Source organism: Calonectris borealis, chromosome 3 (assembly GCF_964195595.1).
Source record: "Calonectris borealis chromosome 3, bCalBor7.hap1.2, whole genome shotgun sequence".
In the NCBI taxonomy this organism is placed as follows: Eukaryota; Metazoa; Chordata; class Aves; order Procellariiformes; family Procellariidae; genus Calonectris; species Calonectris borealis.
Genome location: NC_134314.1, coordinates 99,614,692 through 99,640,504, shown reverse-complemented (window position 1 = coordinate 99,640,504; position 25,813 = coordinate 99,614,692). Strand labels below are relative to the sequence as shown.

At 35.2% G+C, this 25,813-nt stretch overlaps 1 protein-coding gene across 4 annotated transcripts in view; it reads right to left on the bottom strand.

Moving 5' to 3' along the window:
• Positions 1-25,813, bottom strand: part of LRPPRC (leucine rich pentatricopeptide repeat containing) — a 93,726-nt gene that overhangs the window by 48,231 nt on the left and 19,682 nt on the right. For all 4 annotated transcript variants that reach the window (XR_012673134.1, XM_075146929.1, XM_075146932.1 and 1 more), the window contains exons 12-23: positions 20,609-20,727; positions 19,986-20,079; positions 16,146-16,215; positions 12,345-12,372; positions 9,987-10,044; positions 8,750-8,856; positions 8,460-8,537; positions 8,061-8,114; positions 7,235-7,348; positions 5,906-6,036; positions 4,385-4,470; positions 2,552-2,756 (exon numbers count right to left, since the gene is read on the bottom strand). Coding sequence is in view for 3 of the 4 variants with exons in the window: in XM_075146929.1 (XP_075003030.1) it covers positions 2,552-2,756; positions 4,385-4,470; positions 5,906-6,036; positions 7,235-7,348; positions 8,061-8,114; positions 8,460-8,537; positions 8,750-8,856; positions 9,987-10,044; positions 12,345-12,372; positions 16,146-16,215; positions 19,986-20,079; positions 20,609-20,727 (1,144 nt within the window). In the remaining variant the exon portion in view is untranslated. The remainder of the gene's footprint in view (positions 1-2,551; positions 2,757-4,384; positions 4,471-5,905; positions 6,037-7,234; positions 7,349-8,060; positions 8,115-8,459; positions 8,538-8,749; positions 8,857-9,986; positions 10,045-12,344; positions 12,373-16,145; positions 16,216-19,985; positions 20,080-20,608; positions 20,728-25,813) is intronic.

Sequence of the window (25,813 nt, the reverse complement as noted above, 5' to 3'; positions counted from 1 at the left end):
CAGAAACTAAGATTTTTGTCATACTGTCCAAGGCAGGTTTAATCACCTTGAATGACAGACCAAGATTCCACATGTGGACTGTCTCAATTTTTAATGTGATTTCACCATCTTGAGAAACTGTTCAAGTCATAAATAAAGGTCATACAATTAAAAGCAGGGGGGTGGTTCCCCTTAAATTTACTCAGGGTAAAAAAAATCCCAAGATAGTATGACTTCTCCCTCTAGTTACTTCAGTTAAATATTTCTCAAAATATTAAAGGCAAAATGTCCATTCTACTAGAATATTAGATTTTTTTTTTGTAACTTTTTTGATTTTGTAACTTTTGTCAAGTTACACTGTTCATCATCAACAATTTCTTTCTTTTCCATGCTCTGCTGCCAAATTGCCTTTTAACATGCACTAGGACTTAACAAGAATTTCAGAATATTCAGGACTGGGTACAGAGAAAAGAGGTAGATGAAAACATTTTATACCTACAATTGTTGAAATCTTCAAAAGCAAATCAGAGATTCCTTTACAAGCAATTAAAAATACTGAAATAAATTAAGAACACAAAACACGAGCACAACCACTGCTGTGGAACATTAAAAGATATCCCAGAGCTAATTTCAGAGGCATGCTGACAACCTGCAGCTAAATGACAGCATTTCAGCATGATACTTGAGCTGTAGGATGGCAAATAGTAAGCACTACTGCTGAAAGAAATGACTAACACTTATTTCAGTCACTCATAACTTTCGAAAACTCTTAGCATCTCCAAGACAAAAAAAAAAAAAAAGAAAAAAAAAAAGGAATCACTGAAATTCAGTTATTCCTCCCAAGGAAAAAGCTTCCCCCCTTCTGTTCTGTCTAACATTGGAAAGGAAGCAAGTCTCTCCACCCATAAGGCAGCAAAAAATCCCCACAGGAAATGAGCTTACTTTGTATTGTATTCACATATATGAAATGTATTAAGAGTTATACAAGTGAGTACCAATGACTTGTAGCCATACAGTTCCACAGTATGGAATTACTTTCTCCTTTAAAAAAATCTAGTCTCATCAAAAGTCCCTTTATTAAAAAAAAACTTTCTAGAAAGTTTTACTAAACATAACTCTTTACTGTCCCCCTTTGCATCCACACATGATCACATCTTTATTTACATCATCATATACTACTTTTCAAGTGAAAAGAACCCAAGTAGCACCATGTACAACTTGCATGTCAACGTGCATAAAGCAATTATGTAAAATGCAGCTGCTTTTACTGCACACTGCAAAGCATACCAGATATTTTTGACACATTCATTACAAATGATTGCAGTTACATTACCTCCATAAACATCTGCCTTGTCTTGTGATGTAATCAAGGCAGTGTTGCTGACTGAAAAGATATACACTATATCCTTCACTGTTGACCACTACACTAAAATACTATTTTTAGAAGAGAATGTACATGCATCTGCCAAGAGTTACATCTTTTTGACAAGAATTTTGAATACAGAAAATGTTATACAGACCTTGCATACCCAGAATACTTACAAGAACTAAAAAGTTTTACATTAACAGAAACATTAATATGCATCTTTGAGGCTGACTTACACGATACTACGAAAAATTCACTTATTTTATAGGTATTATATTTAAGCCAAGAACATTTCATATACATGAACCAAATGACAAGAAATTGACCAATCACTCTAGCTGCGAGAGATTAAAATCCAGTAACTACATAAATGACATAAGAAAAAAATAAAAGGACTGTGCATATGGTAAAGGAAGTGAAAAGGGACTCTTGGCTCAATTTTAGTAAGAAATCGTTATATAGTTCATACGTACATTAACTCAAACATCCTACAGCTCATAATGAAAATTTATGCAAAGGAAGAACATGACAAATGGAATTACAGATATTTCCTGTCAGAATGAATGTATGAACTTCCTTTTCTCTATTAAGTGGTATTAAAAGTATATATGGGAAAAAAAAAAATCACAATAGACAAACCAGACAGTTTGTTCTTTGAATTTTAATTTACAGCAACATAGCAGTCTACTTGCAATAACATCAAATTATTTGAATTATGTGAATTAAAAATATTTCAGTGTTCAACAACCGCCCTTCAACTCACCTGAGATGCACTGGATGGCACAGCAAAATAGTGCTGTTTTGATGGGAAAACACATACTACTTAACCACAAGAACTGAGAATATACCTATCATGCTCTGAATAGCTATCTTGTCAAACAGACTTTAGAACCAACTAATTCATAAGCGTATTCCAATGTACAGCCACTTCATCTCTGATGTGTCCATAAAACACAGCTGTTGTTCCCAGAGACCATGATGTGATGTGTACCTGATGAAAACAGACTTACCTAACTTAAGAAAGCATATTCCTTCATTACTATTCCTAGATCACTTAAGTATTATATGTGCGTGCATGTGTGCATGTTTACATGCACGAGCACTTTCAAATGTGCATGTGCAACTGTGTATAACATACACAGGTCATGTAACACAAATAAATATCATATCATAACCTGTTTCATCTGAAGCCCAAACATAGCTTACTTTTCAAGGTGAACTGTAATCAGAGTGGAATGAAGGACAGCAGTTTCTGCCAACCCCAGGTTCACAATGGTCTCATGTAATCGATTCACTGTTTCAACTTCACCTCGCGTGGCAGCGGCATTAAGAATGCGGAAAAAAGATGCAACTGTTCTGTCTGAGATAGGAACATCCTTCTCTTTCATCTCCGTTAGAATGTTAATAGCATCTACAATGAAACAACACAAAAGACCCTTAGGTAATTTCATGTAGGGAAAACAAACTGCTATTAAAACAGCATTTCAAACCCAGCAGGAATGTAAATTCTGGCGTATAATGCCGATTTCAAGTTAATTACTACTTGCATTTCTGAACGAGACTACAATTATAAATCCACAATAGCATGGTTTTATCATTTTGCTGCAACTTTGACTACAAATTATAGATAGGAACTGTGTGCCCACTCTGCACCACGTAACCCTGTATAGTCTGCCCTATAGCTGCAAGATTCTACTAAATGGATGCTTTTATCGTTCAATGCTAACATCTGCTAAATCACTCCATTGTTTCTTCAGCAGATGGCTTGTCACGAGGCCAGATAATAAAGATATGTTTACACTGTATATACAGCCAGACTAATGGTCTGATACCGATAGGGCCTGTTTGCTGTGTCGATACTAATTAGCCAAGGAGAGCCAATGAAAGCTTTCTAACAGACTGCATGTTAAAACATTAGGTTCATTAAGCTTCATTAGTAAGGCAGAAACAAACATCTTGGTATATGGAATAAATGCATTTTTATAATGTTCTTAATCATTGCATAGACAGAATGTTTTGACCACTTTACATTTGGCTACATTTATGAATTGTTTTATTTTCTGAGGGACATTTATGCTCTTAAAAGCAAGCAATCTTTTCAAACTGCTTTAATGTAGAGGTGGTCATGATCTGATTTATTATGATTTGGAAAACATCAGCTTTGTTTATTATTTTTTAACAGTAAGCTTAGTAAGAGGCCAAGACAAATTTCAAAGAAAAATCTTACAAGAAAAAAAACTGCATTAGCTTTTTTATTTTATTGTATAGTGTTTTATATAAAGCCATAACATTTTGTGTCTAGGCTTGGACCATGCTTTTATGGTGTTAAGTCTTCTACAAAATCATAGAACTTGATATTCAGAATCACCTTTTAAAGTTGATGACAGTCTAGAGTTCTTTTAAAGATCAACCAAATCATGTAAATTACAGAATTCTATTAGACTAAATTACAGAAATTAAAGAGCTAACAGCTTAAAGCAAATATCTAGAAATACAAAATAGGCAGTTTGCACAACACTCATTAAAAGCCAAAATTTCCAGGCAGTTTGACAGATTGACTCTAAAATTCAATAACAAACAGATAAAAAAAACTAACAGAAAAATATATACTTTATAAAAAGTTAAATGATTTTTTGCAGTACTTGGCTCTTATGAGAAGGTTATGTTTATAGGTTTTATGTTCAGCCTTCAGACCTTCTTAAGCAAAAACAAAGCCATTAGTCTAGGCACATACGCAATTTGTGCCATAAGTCATGATCTTCAAACTCAATCCAAACAGCAATGCTAATAAAAACTAGCTGCAGAAATGCAAAAAGCACTGAGCTGTGCAAATGTAAATGACAAGCTTGCCAATCCATTAAAACTAATGGCCTGCACTGTCCAAGCATCTCTGGTTGAATTCACATGCAAATTTGTATGCAAAATGTTCAAGCACTTTTCAGGACATGATATACCATTAATATCAACTCACAGTTCTATTCTTGAGGCAAGATACCTTTATTATATAGCAGAAACACACTATGAAAGCAAATGGATTACCTTGTAGTCTACCATGCTTTCCTAAGACCTCTACCAGTGCTATGTACTTTCCAGTGTCAAGAGCAACAGGTGAATTCTTAGGGAAGCTAGAAATTAAAAGATTAAGAATTGTATCAACAGAAGTTCACATTTTATGGATTCAGTTTAAAGATTTATTTTTAAAACTACGTAACAAAACATCAGCACTGAGAGCTAAAAGTTATAATAAGTATTAAAGGAAAAATCTGATAGACTTTAAAAGACACATCATTAAAATGTGATTTAAAAATATTTTCCACACACCTTCCCACCCCCAAAACCCCAAAAGTTATATCTTAAAATGGCTTAATTAATTATTTGGTAGTTATTCCATAAAATAGGGTATTTCCCAGAAGCCTGGGAAGAAAACTCAGTCCACATGGCTGGGGCAGGACTATATTCTTTTCGATAAAGAACATGAAACTATTCGCCTACAGTAACAAGTTCAGAGCTACTATTTTGAAGTTTCTGCTGTGTATTTTTTTTCCTCTTTTCTGGAAGTTTTAAAATTCATTCTTCTCTGTTGTTTCTTTTTGTAACAATTCAAAGAGTCACTTTTTAGCAATATTATGCTACACTTGAGGCAGATCAGTAAAAATGTGCTACTGCTATGAAGCTCCAGTAGAATACTCAATTTTACTTCATGCAAGCTCACTATGAGGATTGTGTGAGAGTGGTAGTACAGCCAAAACCAACACACTAATTATTTGCAGAGTGGCAAATTTCGTGATATTCATAGCTCAATCATTTCATGTAATTTCAAACACTAGCAAGGTGTAATGAGCACCTGCCTGCTAACCTACTGTAAAATCAAAGCAAATACTTTGAGTGCATATGAGATAGAGAACCTGAAAGTAACACATAACTTGTTCTATATTCACTGCAGTATCAGACTGAAAGGAGGCTTTCAAGGGAAAAAGGGAAGGGGCAAATAGGAAGATTATCTGTAAGAATTTGCTCCGGGCTAAGTCATGCATACCATGTTTTAGCTGGGAGCTAATTTTCACAGCCAAAATACAGAACTCTGAAAATAAAAATCTGAAGTACAAAGTTTGTTGACAATCTTAAAATAATGTCACTCAGAAACATTGCTATTCTAACGACAATATAGGTGCAGCATATTCTAAAGACATTCTATGTGCTATTCTAACACATAATACAGGTACTTTTTTTTCCCCTTTAAATAAAGCCAAACTTCAATTTAGACATTATGTATGTTTAAAATAAAAACAAAACAGATCCTACGTAGCAATTTGCCTTTACAAAAAAAAAAACACAAAAGGTAATTACTGACCATACAAAGTAGCTGCTTCTGATGTTCAATTACACAAAGCAAATTGTTGTTTTAAAAAACCACACCCTTGACTGTTTTAAATGCACATACATTGGTGGGGAAAACTAATTAAAAATGGATGAGGGGGTTAATACTCAACCTACTTAATTCAACAAGGTCTGTGTATCAGCATAAATCTCTGTGACATGTTTCAGTGCCGGTGTACTTACACTTTTTCTTTCAGGTTCATTGCCTCTTCTACATTATCATGTCGACAGCACAAATTTATTAAGGCTGCATAGCCACCGACAACCATGTCCGGTTCGTATTTGGCTTTCACTTCAAGGGCTTTTTGCATATTCTAAAAAAGGAACAAAGCAAAGATGTGAACTAGAGAAAAAGTCAATATGACATTATGATTCTTTTACGTTCAGTGTGCAGTTACATGACTGCTTTAGTGCTTTTAGTAGTATAAGATCACATTTGGAAACACAGTGTTGTACTGCTTTAGCGAATTTTAAGAGTGAATTCTGCAGAATTTAGTATTTTTCGAAAACACCTTTTAGATAAACTTGAGAGTAGATTTCTACATAAATTTTCTTGCTTTACATTTATATTTTTAGCATGTTTTAATGTAATACTTATTTTTAATCCCGACAGACACCATAAATATGATTAACCCAAATTCTAAAATAGTTCTTATTTATTTGGAATTCATAACAATTTTCACCTGGTACACTGCCAAACACATAACAAAACTACTTTCTAAAGAATAAGAAACTACTTCACGATCCCATAGAAAGCTTTTTTTTTTAACATACATTCCTATTCATACATTTGACCACTTTGAACTTACAATGGTGTTTGCTTCTAGTCTTATTTCACATGCAAAATCGTAGAGACAGACAGCTGAGAATCACTCTTTCTAAACTGTATTCTTAGCAACAGAGAATATTGTGTTATTACCTGCACGACTGTTACTGTTCCTATATGTACAGCTTTATAGGCAGGATCATACTGAACAAGAAACTGAATAAAAGTGTGGTGATACCCCACAAATTACAGACACACACTAAATGAATGTAAACTACAGCTGGACGCCTGCCGAATGAAGGCAAGAGACCCTTTATCTCAGAAGAGCTTTCCTTCTGCAGGAAAATGGAATTTCAATCCCTGCATTAACAACCTAGTAATATTTGAATTGCAAATGACTAGTGCATGTATCAGTTGCTTGACAATCTAGATATAAGAGACCGGAGCCATGGCTTGAAAGGACATTTGGCATGTATGATAAACCTATCACAGCTGTTACTATCATTCACTCTGCAGATTATTGTAAACAAACTTCAGCAACCCCAAAACATGCCATTCAAGGTGTTGCTGAAATTAGTTAACCTTTCGATTTAATTGCTTTTTGCACTTATGTTTGATTTATAAGCATCAAACCATGCAAGCATTGCACTTGTCTTTGCTTAACTATGTCTTTCCATAATAGTCATTTATGTCCCTTTAAAAATATAGCTATGTGTTTCCAATCATCTCTGCATTGCTTAAGATACCTCTTCTTCACAAAGAGCATGTATGAGTTGTTTCAAGACATCTGTAATAGGCTGGTTTTCAGCTTTTCGCTTTTCTAGTTTCTTCTCCAAAGCAGACACGTCAGATTTAGCACTCTAAGTGGAGGTAACAGAAAGAATGTCAATTGCAAAAACACCCTTCCCCGAACAACTTGTCGGATCACTTTAATAAAAGACAGACAAAATAATCCTTTTCTTTCATACTACAAGAAATTTTTTAATCATTTAAGGTGCTTTTATCTGTTTAAGTACTACATATTAATTGAAGATTTGAGTCAGAACACAGTGAAAAAAAAAAAGCATTAAGTAGCATATCTACAAAGGTCAACATTACTATTTCTCTTGTACTCAGTTCTTTGTGTTCAGGGAAGTAGGGAACAGAAGCCTGTTCCTTTTTCCATCTCCACTCTGCTCAGATCAGAGATGTAAAGACTTGACACTCCACCATTAGAAGCAGTATGGATTTATATGGTTCCTGCCACTCAAGTGGATCACTGTAATTTACAAGCATGAATTAAGCCTCACACCACCACTGCTAACTAGAACTTTCAAAAAAATATTTACCAGACAGGGAAACTGAGGCATGAAACCTCAGCCAACTCCAAGGTCAAGTATCAGGTCTAAGTGAAAATCTGGATAGCCTTTACACCTACTCTGGAAAGTAACCTTTGAACCTCAAATGGTAGATTTAAATAACCCTAATATACTTCCATGATCTGAAAGCTAGTGATTACACTTCATCTAAAACCCATATCCAAACATTATTATTACAGTAAGAACAAGCATAGCTATCTGTGAATTCACTTACTTCTGGAATGTTGTCTGTAGACAGGGTTTTTTTAAGAGACAGTAACCTTGCATCCTAAAACGTAGTAAGACAAAGATATCACTAATCCCCCCAAAAAGTTCAATCTCTAAGTAAGCTTATCATGCTAAAAATGTTCAAGTTAATTATATAAATGCAATATTAAAAAAAAAAAAGCTGTATTCTGCAGCATTATTACATTGACTTGAAAAAGCACTTATTAAATGTATCCCTCAAACTTTCACATATGAAATGAAAACAGCTTCAACAGTGAAAAATCATGGAAAGGTTAAAAGGCTTACATATAATCACTGCATAAAGATACTTATTTTGCAAAGAGTATATTCAGAGTACAGATACTCCATTTTTTAGGTTCAAAGTAATTGCTATAGAACCACAGACCTTAATTAATTCAGGAACTTGAGAGGAGTCCAGCAGTCTGCAAATGCCGCTGTAGTGAGTTGTAGGGATAACTATATTCTGTACCAAGAGGAGGGGAAAAAATTATATGAGTTTTGAAACACAACCAAACTGAAATTTGTCTAACAGAAATTATCTCAGATGTAATTCAAGTCTCCAGCTCTTGCATGTCATTGAGAAGTGGCCTGGTTGTACTTAAAAGCAGCAATTTCAAATCTAATAGATACATGTCAGGCAGGACAGGCATTATGTAGCAAAAAATGAAATGGTACCATCTTCTTCAGCTGATGGAAGTATTGTCTCAAACGCTCCTCCTTGGCCTGTACCTCTGAGTCACTCATGCTGTCAATCAAGTGATAAAGAAAATAGCCAACAGCTTCTGTGGAAAAAAACAAGAGAAAGCATTCCACTAAAATTACCGAGACTGTCATGTTATCAAGATTAATTTATAAGAAATCATTTTGGTGTGAGATGTCACCCTGATGAGAGGCTCTGAAATGGCAACAATGATCACTGAGGCATAGAGATTATGTGGTTTGGGAGCACATATCTAACTGGTGAGTGAAAGGAATATTAATTATTTTCAGATCTAGTGACAGCTTTTCAGTACAGAATCTTACTTCAATCTATTTTTTCCACCACTGTGTGACAGAAGTGGTACTGCCCAAGGCCTTCCCCCCCTTCCTTCCCGCTACCCCAAATAGTTGCCACAAATATTTTGTCATTGCTCAAAAGAAAAAACAGATTTCTAACACTTTGCATATTTATTCCGTACATTTTACCCATTATATTCCATTACCAAGCTACATTAAGTATTGTAATATTAATATAAAAACATAAGAAGTATTCTAACCATTAGATCAACTAATACTGAAGAAGTTGCCTATTAGCCAATGAAAATCAAGATTTACAAATTTTAGCAAACAGTCCTAAGTTTCTTATCCACGCAAGTGTAAAAATATATGGGGTCCTGTAGCCGAGAACAGGAAGAGCATCAATTATTGTTTTCTCAAAGGTTACCTTTCCCCATACTCCTTGTCTCTCCGGCCCTGACAGGAGGGGAAAAAACCTCTGTTTTTTAAAAACCAGATTACACAAAAAAAGTATACTTATTTCAAAAGAGAAGATTTGGTATGTTAAGTACCATTTTGCTTCACAAAATCAGAAGAGCTACTAATGGTAAAACTAGGTTGAAAAACTGCATTTTTATTTTTCTTAAAGTATTTAAGCACTGATACAGTGTTCATTCTAAATTTCTATTTTGGGTAATAAATTTAGAAAAATAAATTGTTATCAGCAAGATTTGTTTATAATTCTAAAAAAAAAAAGCTCTCATGGATCTCACAAAATATGCTCTGACTATTCGAATCAGGATTTTACCCAACATGTTTTCAAATTTCACTTTCAAAAAGAAGCAATCAGTGTTTACTGTTGTAATCCCTCAAACCCATCATTACACAGAAGAACGGATTTGTGGATAAGTTACAATCATAGAAATTGAAACTCTACCAGTTGGTCCTGGAGGCGTCAGGCAATAACGTTCATCCTTGTACAACAGTTCTGTTATCTGGTAAGACAGAATAATCGTACATTGCAGCCAAAAGAAGCAAGCAAGGACAAATAGTATCTGAAATTGAATTCTCAAAATAATAAAGCATTTCTCTGTTAAAGTATTATTCTTTACCACATCACAGTAATTCCCTAAATACAAAGAAGGTTTTTTTGTAAATAATAGGTTTTTCTTAAAAAAAAAATTGCAAACAGAAATGCTTTCTGAGGTATGGCAGTAAGACAGACATTCTAGTACTCTGTTCATGTATCATTCTACAGAAAGTTAGCTATCGTAACACATTGCTTAAAGGAAATCTTAACCAGTGTCGCTCCTGAGATGCTACAATTATGTTCCAATTTACTGAAAGGCTGACATTGGCCCTTAAAGCTTTTTTTTTTTTTTGAAAGAAGCAAATACATAAAGAAAATAGAGGAACACAATTTATCACGCTCTGCTAGATTTAAGATAACAAGTACAGCTGTTGCAAATAAGTGCAATTTTGAATGACAAAATATGCATCTATAAAAATTAATTGCATTTGACTAAATTTAGCACACGTTCCATCAGTCATACAAACTGAAGGAATATGTAGATTTTACTACATCAGAGGAAAAGAAGCATTTACTCAAAAGCCCCCACATCCTACCTAGAAATACTTTAACCTAAACTACATCACTTTAAAAACCCATTTGACTGCTCTTAAGGAAATTACATCATCTTTAGTTCAAAATTAAGATTTTAAGTATTTCAAGAATTTTGCTTTATCTGCCATGATTCTAGAACGCAATCTGAAAAAAGTTAGAGGGAGGTGCATTCCCACTGACAAAGTGCTGTGTTTTAAGTAATGACAAAAGAAAAGGAACCCTCAACTTCAATTGTTAATGAAAGTAACATTTTTTGTTTCATTTGTTTCATAAACAAAGCCAGAAAATACCAAACGTGCAACGGAATACCGTATCTATCACTTATCATTCTGCCAACAGCACGGACACTGTGCACAGTTAAACTACAGCTTTCTTCTGCCCTTTTGCCCTCATCCTCCTATGGCAAATCAACACAGAGAAGAACCTACAACTACAATAAAATCCAACAAAGTCATGATAACACACTTCTTCTGAATCAAATCTCAGAGAATACCAAAAAGGATGGCTTACAGAAAAAAAAAAAGAATGTGTGATATTATTTCTAATGCTAAGTACCTATTTATTTCCCAAGTTAGCATTTCTTATTTTAGACGGTTAATACACATATTTACTCATAAATTTAGCAAAGACAACAAAATATATCTTTCTTCCATTGAGGAGAACAGCAGAAGTAACTCTAGATACTACTTGATGTGCACCGTTACTTCAGTCCTCTGACTGTCCTTCAAAATTAATTTCATAATGGGAGTAATAAGAGATCCCCTTTTTTTCTCTCCGCACCCTCTCCTTTCATTTTCTAAATGCAAAAATGGAAGGATAGAGGCAGAGGACAAAAACATCCTCTCACCATAGTCTTCACAAAACAGAAAATGGTAGTAAAATACGAAAAAACCTGGCACCTCACAAGCTGTACCTGATCATTCATTTCCAAATTACAATTTCCATTTCATTCCAAGATTTCTTTGCAAAATCTAAAATATACTTGCAAGCCATGTACTAGTTTATTAATCAGCAGTTACAGTATCGAAGAAAAAAGATAAGAAGCACAGTGCATTCCTTCCCAAATTCTGTAACCACATCCCAGGCAGTATCTGCCAACATCTCCTCTATTCCAGTGCTCTGCAAAATTTATTGACCAAGTTATACTGCATTGTCTTCCTAATGTAGCTCATACCAGGGAGGGCAAGATGATCAGTCATTTCCCCTGGACTTCATCCAGGTGATGCCTTTTATCTGGCTTTGCCTTCAATGTTTTAAGTTATATGACTTTAAAATTCTAATTGTGCCTTATTATTTTATTAGTACTAGTGTGGGATAGGAAGAATGTTTAGGGAAGGCAGGAAAGGGAATTAAACAATGTCAGATTGCACAACTACGGCAGACTTTGTTCCAGAAGCTACAACTATATACTACCTTCAGCTTTAACAACATTGATCTAGAAATTAGAGTAGCATAAGCTACACTACATGGTAACATCACATTTGATTTTTCACAATTACACTTAACTGTCCAATTTGAAAACTCGATTTCATACACTTCTACAATCTGCCGCTGACAAAAGTCTTGCTCAGATTTATCAGTTCGACAATTATCGGGCTCAGAATTCATATTTACAGTAACACAGTGCCTAAAGAACTTGATTTTATTTACAGCATTATTATCTACACTTACCTTGCTCCAAAGATGTACATCATTTGAGCTGAAGAGGGCAGCAAAGGATAACAAATTAAAAGCAAGAAAATGATTTTACTGTTGTATCTTTTTTAAAAAAACAACAACAACAAACAAAACATAGATCATTAATACTGAGGATCTTATTAAATTATTTAAATAAAATTAAAATACAGTAATTGCCACATACTGTTTAAACCAACTTTGTACAGAATAAGTGTTGTACTTTTTAGTATACTGCATATGGTCATAGTTTCTGCTAAATAACTTAAAATAATGCAGCAATCCAAACAGATAACTAAGACTACAAAGAATATATTTTAGTTTTATTTTTAGTTCAATCTTTTAACATGTCCTAATTATACTTTTTTATTTTATACTTCATTCTATTTCGCATTTCAAGAAAATAAGCTTCACTCAAACAAGTCCAACTTTACATAGCAAACACTCAATATGTGGAATTTGCTAGAGCAAAAATCTAGACTCCTGTGCATTAAAATGAGATTTTTAGTATAGACAGATAACTACAGGCAGCTATTAATGCATTTATACCATGCAAAAAAGGAAGTAATCAAATCTCTTACTTAAGGTATAGTGAGTTAAATAGATAATACTTTAAAAAATAGAAAACAAACATAGAAGAACTCTAATTTCTCCCCTCATAGAACATGATGGAGAGCACTTCTCTGTACATCATCAGGTTACAAGTAAAGAGCAAATGTTAACCAGTTCACTAAAGCATAAAAAAACCTGACATTAAAATGTTAACCAGTTCACTGAAGTATAAAAAAATCTTACATTCTTCTATAATTTGTAGAACACCAAAATTCTCACTAGGAGCTATAACTTTTCAACAACTATAAAGCAGCATTAACCCAGACAAGGCTAAGAGAACAAAAACTTATGACCTTATTTTATCTTCCTGTAATTCTCACACGGGATAAATAAGATGTCAGTCTGAACAGCTGCATAGAAACTTGAAAACATTCATAGAAGTTTAGGATTTTATTTAGGAGGTTCAAGCCTATGAAACATTTATTCTTTTTGTGCAACTGCCACTTGTATTGGAAAACGAGTCAAATGCAGGTCCGGGGCTATCTGTGAGGTTGGTTAAGCTTTCCTGGGTGAACTCGCTCCACCACTGACAGCATGACAATGAACTGCAGATATCAAATGCATCAATTTCCTAAAGTACTTGACTCTGAAATAGTAATGGTACATCAGGCAGATAGAATGGGAATACTTCGAAGCAGTTACTAGAGAAGAGCAGCTTCAACAGAAATCCATAAACTAGTCTGCCACAGACATTGTTCATGTGTCCCTGCTGTCCCTACCCTGTACTTTTGTATGCCAGTCCTAAACTCCGCTCATTTGAACATTTGAGACCTACATTTAATCAAAATTTTGCTGTGGTCTTTACAAAAGGTACAAATATTCTTTTCTTCTATTATACACTCAAGCTTCATTTTCAGGCTGTTCTAGCCATTAAGTTTAAAATAGAAAAGGAAACAAGAATTGGCACGCTTTCACAATATAAGGGTGAAATTTAGGCACAGCCAACCTTGTACATAGCTTCTGAAGCCAGGTGGCAATAAAGGCAAACAAGAGAGATCAATATCAAAGAAATTAAAAAAAATAAACTTATGCCACACTTACAAGTGGCAAGGAGAGGGGGAAACAGTAAGCTGAAGTAAAACAAAACAAAACAAAACAACAAAAAAAACACCCAACAAAAACGAAAAAAAAAAAAAAACACCAAAAAACCCACAACCTTAATTTCTCTCAGAATTCCAAGTTTTTAGCCCAAATGTCCAATAACTACTGAAATCACAACAGTCGTTAGCTGTTCCACTGCTGAGGAGAGTAACTGTTTCACTTGAGGAGAGTATGATTCTTCTGCAGCAAGTTTTCACAATACAAGTTGATAACGTTTTATAGATACTTTAAATCACATTCTGAACACCTGCACAACTCTCCTGGTTTCGGCTGGGATAGTGTTAATTTTCTTCCTAGTAGCTGGTATAGTGCTGTGTTTTGGATTTAGTATGAGAATAATGTTGATAACACGCTAATGTTTTAGTTGTTGCTAAGTAGTGCTTACACTAAGTCAAGGACTTTTCAGCTTCCCATGCTCTGCCAGGTGCAAAAGAAGCTGGGAGGGAGCATAGCCAGGACAGCTGACCCAACTGGCCGATAGGGTATTCTGTACTATATGACATCATGCTCAATATATAAACCAGGAGGAGTTACGCAGGAAGCAGCAATCGCTGCTTAGGGACTGGCTGGGCATCGGTCAGCAGGTGGTGAGCAATCGCACTGTGCATCACTCGTTTTGTACATTCTATTATCATCATCATTATTAATATTATTATTATTTTCCCTTCCTTTTCTGTTCTATTAAACTGTCTTCATCTCAATCCACGAATTTTACTTTTTTTTCTTCCCAATTCTCTCCCCCATCCCACTGCGGCACGGGGGAGGGTGTGTAAGCGAGCGGCTGTGTGGTGTTTGGCTGCCTGCCGAGTTAAACCACAACACAGTGGTAGGAGTATTTCATGCTAGCATTGGTTGTGTGTGGTAAACATTGGTATGGCTTCCTTTCTAGTGTAAGTCCTACTTCAATTGAATATTTATCTATACTTACAGAGAGAAAGTGCGTTTCAAAAATTTGTTACTTTAATTAATACATCTGAAACGGATGATTCTGGGGCTGACTACTGAGATATATAAACACCTAAAAGGAATATCATAGCCCTGAAAGGAAAATACCCCTATTGGATCTAAAACATTATTTCATTTATCCCTTGGATGTCAAGGTCAGCTAGGGCCTAGTTAACAAACACAATTTGAACACTACTTTGCTTTTTCTCCTCCTTTTCCCATGGTAGAGCAGGGTCAGATAGAGCTAGACAGAACTTGCAGTTTACTAGGAAACTATTTTGGTCATATTCACCTGGTATGTTTTACTAATATCCAACCTAAACATAGTTATATCTCACAGCCATTACAAAATTTTAGGAAATAACTTAGTCAACAAAATCAGCCTTCAGAGACTGGTCCTGAGTAATATTAAGTGACCTCTCTGGTTCCCAGGGGTGTAGGTATGCTGCAAAAAACCCTCATCCACAGTCCTAAATGTTTGACTGGGGCAAACAGTGAATGATAGAAATGCTTGTTAATTCACATACACTTGCATAAGCTTAAGACAACCCTGCACGTTAGCAAGGAACCCTCCTTGCAAAACAGGATCATGTGGCCGTGAATACAAAGTCATGGCAATGTAGGACAATACTAGGTGTTAACTGTGAGCATTCAGGAATCGTATTAACCCCGAGGGCACAGAAAGATACCAGATGTAGTAGAATATCCCTGGCTCCTATTGGTATTTCATCTTCATTAAGCACCCATTTACTTTAATGGTTAATAGTAATAATCTTTAGGGAAAACTTACATTAACATAGCAGTTTGTAAACAAAAAAGTGAATAAATATAAAACCCCGAATGTTTACTACCCTGAGAAGTTCATATACTGTCAAATACCACAGAACAAATAAGAACAGTGAAGTTCTTTTTAATCTACTACATATAATACTTCAAAGATATGCTCATATATAGTAGAGGCAAGAGAATCAGGGACAGCAGAGAGGAACAAGGATCTGCTACGGCTGGAACCTACTCTTAAATTTTCAAACCTGGAGTGGGGGGGAAGGAGACTGTGCAGACTTGTGCTCAACAAGGCAAAAAGAGAGAGGGAACTTTGCTACAGAGTTAAAAAAAGAGGTATTCGTATAGCAACCTTACCTTTTAAAACCCAAAATAAGGCTGTTTCTAAACTGACGAATATCAATAGGAGGGGTGCTCGCTGAAGACACTGTAAATGAAAGAAATGTTTCTAAATAGCCATTGTAAAAAAATCCCTGAACTGCAACAAGTCAGTAGGTCACGTAAATAGGGTGTCATTAGAAGAACTATTCCGTTAGTTTAGTAAATGCTGACAAACTTTTGTATATCAAGATTTCAAATACCAGGGTATTTGAAACAGTCCTGGTTTTATCAGCTCTAAAGCTGCTCCATTTCAAAAAAGATCAAATATTCTAAAAGAGATTTTTCCCTCTTCATTGCCTTTAATGGCAATAGTTAATACATTAGTCTTTTATACAAATTAGTAATAGGAGTAAGCATTTTATCTGGAATAAAGTACAAGACCAAAGAAAATATTATGTTCCAAAAAGCAAAACAAAACCCAATCAATCCTAATCAAGAAAACTTGAGATATTAGCACTGGAACAAAAAAGATCCACCACAGGCAAATGATCTGCTAATTGTTTCAGACTGACATACCTGCCTTAAAATAGGCTTTACAATTTTGCCTTCTTTTTTTTTATTAAAAACAAACAAACAAACAAACAAAAAAACCAACAACAATGACACTTTCTTAGATGTTTGCTTCTGCCAGTGTAAATTGCCTGACAAGAAAGAAAAAATAGTTCCATCTAAAGTGCTATCCACTGAATTAAGTTAAACATAAGGGGAAAAAAGAGAAAGATACACAGTTCTAAATGTTGGTATTTACAATATTGGTTGAACACAAAGGAAACTATAAAATTACTTAAAATTACATGTCCCTGAGAGGTCGTTTACAGTTATGCCCTATGTCCTCATCTTCACGTCATTTCTTGGCTAAATATTCCAAATCATTCTACCTTCCTCCTCTAGAATTGCTGTCTCTCATTCCAGCACCGTAGTCCAGCAAAGAAAAAAAATACAGTAGTAGATGCATTTAAGTCCTGTATGGGCCCTTTCAGCACGGGCTGCAATATGGTGTATGGTAGAAGAGAACTGAAAAAAAACACCACCTCTACAGGAACCTGGAAAATAAAAGGCAGGAACAACATGCTAAAACCGTTCCTTAGTCTAACTCCAGGCATTTAGAAAATCTAAAGTTTTAAATGTTGGAACGTTTATTTTAGTTTGAAAATCTCAGGTAAAGTTGGTTTCAAGAAACCCGCACTACAAATCCTCCTCCAGTGGTATAATAAACTTTTTGCTCATAAAAAGACGAGCAGAAAAGCATCTTAGTATGCTCAGCTGCTGCTGACAATCGGCAACCTGGTTTCCTTAGCAACAAACAAGTCTGGGAAAATCAAGAAGCTGACAATGAAGTGGAATGGAACGGCATGATAAAGGGAAAAAGCGGCTCTCATGTACACCGCCTTATGCGCCCAGATTCCTCAGCTGATGCTTCGTAGTTTTCATCTTGTCAGTAGCAGAAATCTATACATTATAAGGTATGAGAAGCTGAATCAATACACCTAGATAGCAACCAGCATTAATAACCAACCTTTGCCTTCCCCGACTACACTGATGAGACAACCTTGAACTATTTTCCATACTGCATCTATTTTCCCCTCTTTGTAATACTGCAAAAGGAGCCAAGTCAAAAAAAAAAACTAAACAAACAAAAAAAATCAGCTGTTTAATATCTGTGTCTTATCATTACATAGGTGCTAATTAGATTTACTAGCATTCATTTCAGCTTGGTAAACTATTTACGGAAGTACCTTCCTTTAAAGCTCAAGTTCAAAAGAAATTTTGTATGTCTCCACAAATTATTAACCCTGGTCTTTGCACACAGAAATACCACTACAAGATTTAAATTCAACACACAGACAACAGTTAAATAATACACTATGTGAGACTAATTTCATGACAGTAAGACAGAATGCAGCCTACTATATGAGCCTGTATCATACTTTCCATATCATATACATTTACCACCCCCTATACCAGGCACACACGTATTTGTGCCTTATACCCCAATTAAAACCTGAGTATTTCAGTTAACCAAAATGAGTGTGCAGGGGTGGGTCTACTTTTTCATGTAGGCCAAAAAAAAAAACCAACCTATTTCACTTTCCAGAAGAGATTTCATTGCTCCTAATAAATAGTTATCCTTTCAAAAAAATTTCAAAGTTATTTTAGGTACTTCATTTTTCATGGTTAATGTTTTTTTTTTTATAAAAAGAACAAACAAAATAATGGCAGAATGTAAGGTGAATCTTAAAGATTCACTAATTGATAAATCTCCAATACAAAAATTAAACCACTGATTAGTAACTACTCATTTTCAACACAACAGCTTCCGAGGGTCATGGTGTATAAACTACATATTTCTATTTGTTAAATAAAACAGTTAATAACAATTGCAGCAAAAGACTGTTTAAGATTTTCCCTGAACCTTGGACACATAAAACTGTTGTTTAAAAAAGCATTCTGTAGCAGATTTAGTCCAAATTTAGGTGTTTTATTATTGTCTCAGTATACTAGGCAAAGGAAAACTGTATTTGTTTTAAATTTTTAAGAGAAACATATATTCCTGCTTCATCAAGCAAATCATCCCATACATTCAGTCAATGATATATATTAACTTTTCGTGCTGGTTTTTGCTGGGATAGAGTTAATTTTCTTCACAGTAGCTGGTATGGGGCTATGTTTTGGATTTGTGCTGAAAACAGTGTTGGTAACACAGGGATGTTTTCGTTACTGCTGAGCAGTGCTGACACAGAGTCAAGGCCTTTGCTGCTCCTCACTCCATCCCACCAGCGAGTGGCTGGGGTTGCACAAGAAGCTGGGAGGGGACACAGCTGGGACAACTGACCAAGGGGATATTCCATACCACATGACATCATGCTCAGCATATAAGGCTGGGGGAAGAAGAAGGAAGGGGGGGGACGTTTGGAGTGATGGCATTTGTTTTCCCAAGTAACCGTTACACATGATGGAGCCCTGCTTTCCTGGAGATGGATGAACACCTGCCTGCTGATGGGAAGGAGTGAATGAATTCCTTGGTTTGCTTTGGTTGCGTGCGCAGCTTTTGCTTTGCCTATTAAACTGTCTTTATCTCAACCCACGAGTTTTCTCACTTTTACTCTTCTGATTCTCTCCTCCATCCCACCGGGGGGGAGTGAGCAAGCGGCTGTGTGGGGCTTAGTTGCCAGCTGGGGTTTAACCACAACACTTGCAAGCACTGAGCATCAGAACAGTCTTTGGAGAAAACTCTTAAAAAGTGATTAACTCATGCTGTTACAACTTCATCACCTAATTAATCCACCAAATTTATACACATAACTTCCATGACCAACAGATCAGCAGAGCACCCTCAGGTTAACGTCAGTGCCAATCAGTTCTTTAAAGTTGGTTCTTTCATTAATAATCCGGTAGTACTTCAGAGCCATATTGTTAGACTAGCACCCTGTTGTAAGATGCTGCAAACAAAAACAATCCCCGCACCAACAACTTAACAGTCACTGTGCAAGGCAAATTGTTTCCTTAAGCTCTCTAAGTACAAGAGGATCATAATCATATCACAATCACAGCAAAGCTTTGATTTGTAAATATCTTATACATAAATCTTATGGCCAGGTTCAATACTAAAAAAGAATTTAACCATGACATGTTGTCCCGAATTGGTCGTTTCAAGCAGTCTGACATCTCATCAGAAAGGACCTCACATAATAAAAGCTTTGCTCAAGTTTCCCACATATCTTTAAACCTCATACATTAATATATGTAAATCTCAGCCTACAACCAATCAACACTACAGCCAAGTATGTAGTAACACGCAATATGAAAAATACTTACATAGAGAAAGAACATTGTTCAGTCTCCCATGTGCTGCTTCATATCTTATTTCTGCTACAGAGAGTCCAACAGTTTCAAACAGGCAGTCATTTTTCTAGAGATAAAGCAATCAATCATTGGAAGTACACACAGAGAAGACCTTCTGATTCTTTCTATTTTTAACTGCTTCCTTCCCAAAGGACATTGGCATTCCTGTATTGATAGCTGTCGAGAACATAGAAGGTGCTCTACAGAAGTCTACATAGCTAGCAAGATAAGTTGCTACTGATCAAAAACTATCCAGCTTTTGTATTGAAATCAATTGCAAGAGACAACATTACCGAAGGCAGAAAGAGTGGGATGGTTAGTCTGCAATTCTGAATTCTTTAGCAAGTTAAAAAAAAAAAAATTCACCAGAAACAATTGTAATAGTTCTAATCCCCAGTAAAAAAAGGACATCATTCATTTATTTAGTTTTTCACTTCAGGAAACAGAAAGACAGTAAGTCTTGTGCAAAATATTTTGGTTAGCTCTGAAAAGGAGAAATAAAAGCAGCAGGAGAAAAACACAGTAAGCACTACCGGGATCTAAAGGAAAACAAGCCACACAATAGTCATTTTTATGAATTCTAAATGTAAACTCACCTTCAGCTGGGCACGGGCAGTTTCACTATCAGCAAAATTTTTAAAAACATAGTCTGTGTATGTTTCTGTATCAATTTCCACCTCCAACTCGTGCATCACTTTGAGGACCTCAAAGATACCTATAAAGGCAAAATTGGTAAGGCTAAGCATTTCAGAAAAATGAAAACTTGAGACTCAACATTTAAAGATAAATGTTGCTTTTCAAAAAAAGGACTTGCCTCCTCAATTTCGCTGCTTGAAATTGCCATGCAAAATCCTGCATTTTTATTTTAGGTGTTAATAAAGTTCTTAATTGTGAAACTTAAAATAGATTCACTAAACTTCCTGTTCTGTACCGTACTATCAAAAACATGAAACTCTCAGCTAGTTTGGAAATTGCTAGTATACAAAGTTATTTTCTAACACAGTGAATATATGACAGTTACTTTTAATCACGTTTGCAAAACATCTTTTAGAGCTATGTATCACAATGTCCATATCATTGTGCATAAAAAACAAATCTGAAATTTGGTGTAAAGTATATAATCAAATTCAAGACACAAATGCATTCTTCAATACATAATACATTCTTAGCTTTGTTCCCAGTATCCAACCCTGATTAGCAAGGCAAACTTCCAAGATTTGTCTCTAAATTTGTTTAAAACAAGTAACATCTTTGTAAGCAAACAGGTTGATTACTCTATCAACGCATCAGCTTCAAACCGGAAATTCAGAGAAAGGCTGGAGTCTCCCAAGCCCCAGTGAAGCTACACTATAACTTTTACAGGGTTCAGATCAATTCACACAACTAGATTGTATATTACTACTGTAGATATGCATTTGAAGACAACAGTTACCAATCCTTAATAGTTCAGCAATTAGAGTGTAGAGTTTTGGAGTATATGTCATGCTTTTTAATTGCTCACACTCTTCTGATTTGCAGAAACTTCTTACAGTAACCCTAGCTAGCAAACTCTGAACCCCTGTCAAAACCAATACAGGTATTATAATTTTTTGCTGGTCTAAAAATGATTTGTCAGTTGCTGCAGGACACCAGTACCAAACAGCATATGTTTTTTTCAACTTGCATTTCATACTTATTACTTTAAAAATGTAAAGTTTCCCAAAGTCCCTGTCTTTGCCCTGGAGTGCCACCTATGGAAAAGTGACACTTCCATGAATATTTTATGCAGTGCACTATGGTGCAAATAATCAAATGTGAATTCCCTTTGAGCACTTGAAAATACATGCAGGCAAGTCACACTAGATTAAAGTCGCATCATCTGTTCAAGTTTGCCTTAAACAAAACTCTGATTTTGGCCTAGAATCTGAAAAAAAAATGAATAAAGAATTAATTACAGTAAGTCCTTCTTGATACCTTTCAAATTTTGACAGCTAGTTTCTATTTCATGTTTTCAACTTCCCAAAAAATACATTAAGTCCTCTTACGCCGAAACCTTTTCAAAAATAACTGTATCTGTATCACTAGAAATTATTTTGAAGACCGAGAACTAGATACCATAGTGAATAAAGTGTGGTAAACTAAGGAGATGTGAGTTCAAATTTGTATCTAGAACAGAGTAGAAAACGGGCTTGTCACAAATGTCTACTAGGGCACAGTTCCTGAGTAGGAAAGGGCACATATGAAGATTAGAACACCAGCACAACAGTGAGATGCAGATTAAGGAGGAATCCCAGTAACAATACTGCACATAGCCAAATTAATCACAAACTTAAAAATGCTGCCACACATTTCTTCATTTCTAAGATGGCTGATGTACAATTTTCTGGGGGAATAGCAGATTAATAAAAACCAACACAGAATCCTACAATTTTGCACACATTTCCTACCTCACTGAGAGCAGAATTACTTTATCATCACAGAAATATCTTCCACAATACAAAGCAATGAAACATTCCCACTTCAGTCAAAATACTATGAAATCGTCAAATACACGCATGAAATAGGATTTGAGCATTATGTGTGTGGACTTTTAGAAACTCTTTGCTCCTCATATGGGAAAATACACTAACCTCTTCTCTCTCCCCAAACCAAAGAACAGACTAAAAAAGAGAGACAGAAGTGCAGTCATGTTTATCTAGAACACTGGTCTCCCAAACTTTTTTGAGAACACACTCCCAATACACGTATATTTATTTAGGCATTATATACATGTACTACTGCACTGATATATTATGCACATTATAAAAGATACACAAAAACAGAAAGTAAAAAAAGATTAAATAATTTTTTTTTTTAATTTACTAACAGCCTGGTCACACCCCAGTGTATTGCCTTGCACACCCCACTTTGGAGATCCAGAAGACCGGGTATGACTAAAACCCACAGTAAAGTCTTCCAGCCATCTCCCTGCTTGATCAAGAACAGGTTTTTGAGATCTTGGGCTGAGATATGCAAGGACTGCAAGAGGTGAGTATCTAAAATCAAATAATTGAGTGAGTGGAGAGAGGACAGAAATAGGGAACAAAACACAGCCAAACTTCTGTTCTCCTTTTAGTCAATACTCAAACAGCACTCGAACACCCAACAAAACAGATTCCCGCCTTGAATCAGTATATCCGAGAACAAATACATGATGTATGATGAATTACAAGATGATTATAATATTTCTGTGGTAGAGCAGAGCAACTTGCTGCTTTTCAAGAAGTGAAAACTGAGATTTGCATTTTAGTTCACCTTTCATTTCTTAAGTTTCTCACGGTAAGTCGTGCCTTCTTCCTAAAGCAGTCCTATCAGAACAGGGGGGATTTCTAAGGCAGTTACATACAGTTCTACACGTGCAACAGCAGTAAAATTGGGCTTTAAGTAGTTTTCTAAGGAAACAAAAAAAATACCCCTCCAGTTTGAGAAGTGAGGTTGCCATCAGGAAAACAACATAATATTTAACATATTTTTGCTGTGCTGTTAATTTCAGATGCACTTAGGAAGTTCTTTGCCAGAAAAGCCTGTCTACAAAACAGTATTTCAAGCAGTTACTTTGTGAAATCACCATCCTTATTCCTCTCTAGACTCAGACTCCTATTTCCCTTATTTCCCAAAGTAAAAACTGAATTACCATTCACTAATCATGCTTTAGGTATGTAACCGTTTAGTAGAAAACAAAAGTGAAATACACAACTGACTTTTAAAAACTGTATTTAAAAATAACATGATTATACAAAGATGAAGGGGAGCTATAAAATATTCAGTAACACGTGTAAGTCAAACATTTCTGCTTATTTATACTAGGCCCTCCTGTTGTTAGTGTATAATCTGATACAAGATGAATCTCCGTGCCAGTAACAGTTTCCGATCCACCGCATATTGATCTTTTAAACCCTGCAAGCACTCTCCATTCCTAAAAGCCTAACAGCATTTACTTAGGTAAATACCATGGAAATAAGTAATTATGAACTTATATAACAGATGCGCATAAAAGCAAGAATGCCCCATCTGAAATTATTTGCCTATATAAAATGACTGAAAAAAGCTGTTTGCTATTTCAGAGTGTTTAAGTTCTCTACAATATATTTAAAAATGGCCTTGCTTAGTTTCATTCCCCTTAGCCCCACTTCACGGCTACTTTTCTTTCAAACTCAATTCCATAATACAGAAGTTAGTGAATTTCCTTTGATATCCAGTGTCAGCTTTTGTTGTAATAAACATTAGATAAACGTATAATTAAACATTGCTACTGTTTATGTAATTGTTTGGGTCACATTATACATACTGATTCAGACATTTGTACCCTGCAGTTCTAGATAGGTTGTTGTTTATATTCTACGTTCTTTAATGATTACTTAGTCCACTGTCTACCTCCTATCAGTTTTTAAATAGTTTTTCCTCAAAGTTCTTGTCCATTTTCAGCCTCACCTATACCCAGATGCAAAATTATACACATTAGGCTGGGCATTACTACTTTATAGAGAAAGGAATTATTACCTCATTTTTGGTCTGAGATGTGATACAGTGTCTATCTATACGTTTGTTCACACAGCTCTATTATTTTTTGCTGCTGGAAAGCACCATTCTGTTCATTTACTATCTGCTGTCACCTTTAGCTTCTCACTGCAGCATTATTTTTTGTTCTATTATTTCTATGAAACAATTTCAGGGTGGGTGGGTTTTTCCCCCTATTTACTTTCCTTCAAGCATATTGGTTGCATTTTTAGATAGTGGATATTATTTACTCATTTTTTAATTACTAAATTTCAAAAAAATGAATGTGAGCTAACACATGGGAAAGAACAAGACAACTTGTTTCACTGCAGCAAGAATAATTCCACTGATTCTTCACTGCAGAAGGAATTGCTTAGGTATCTTCTATCTTATGTATTTTAAGAATTGCAAAATCACTGACTTGTAGATATGCACACAGTAGTAACGTTCCCACCGGACAATTCAAACTCAGAGACTAAGTACCAGGTTACAAAAACATGTTTGCAAATCCACAGTATTATCATACAGCCATACACAAGCTTATGTATCCAATGCCTTCGCAGATAGAAAAAGAAAGGCTCTCTAGAAAATGGCAAAGAAAGCCAGGGTTCCTTCATCAGTTTTCTTCTCAATTTGCTTATGTGACTTCCAGCAGGAACTACTAGCCAAAGTATAGTCAATTTCTACAGTAGGAGGCCAAATTAAGACAACTTCTGTTCTTGCCAAAGACCAAGAGAGATAGGAAAACTTAAGTTTCCCTCGACAGTCAGATACTGCTTCAGTTTTGGGAGCTAACTCTACATCTAAAAATACTTCCGACGTCTCTTATAATTGTGTTAGTGAGGTGAAATTTTACATGGAGTAACAGAAAGCATGTTTTTTTCAGTAGACAGCATCCACTTAGAGAAGTATGACACTGATTTCAATTTACTTATTTTTGGCAATATTGTACTTCAAGTAAGTCACAAAGGACCCAACTAAAACAACGTTGCCAGACTTTAAAAATATCATAGAACTTTCAAGCATTTGAAAACCTGGGAGAAGATAAACTTGGGAAGTAGTCTAGCAGGAACAGAGCCTAAGGAGTTAATAAAAACTGAATATTGTTTTCACAAAGGCTTTTTGAAAAAGACTTGAGACATTTTTATAGCCAGAAACAATTAGGGAATACTTGTTTCAGCATTTCTTCCAAACTGGAATGTGACTGTATATTTAAGATAAAATTGCGATATGAAGAGTCTGCTAAAAGCACTTTTTTTTTGTTTGTGCATTTTGTTTGTCACCCA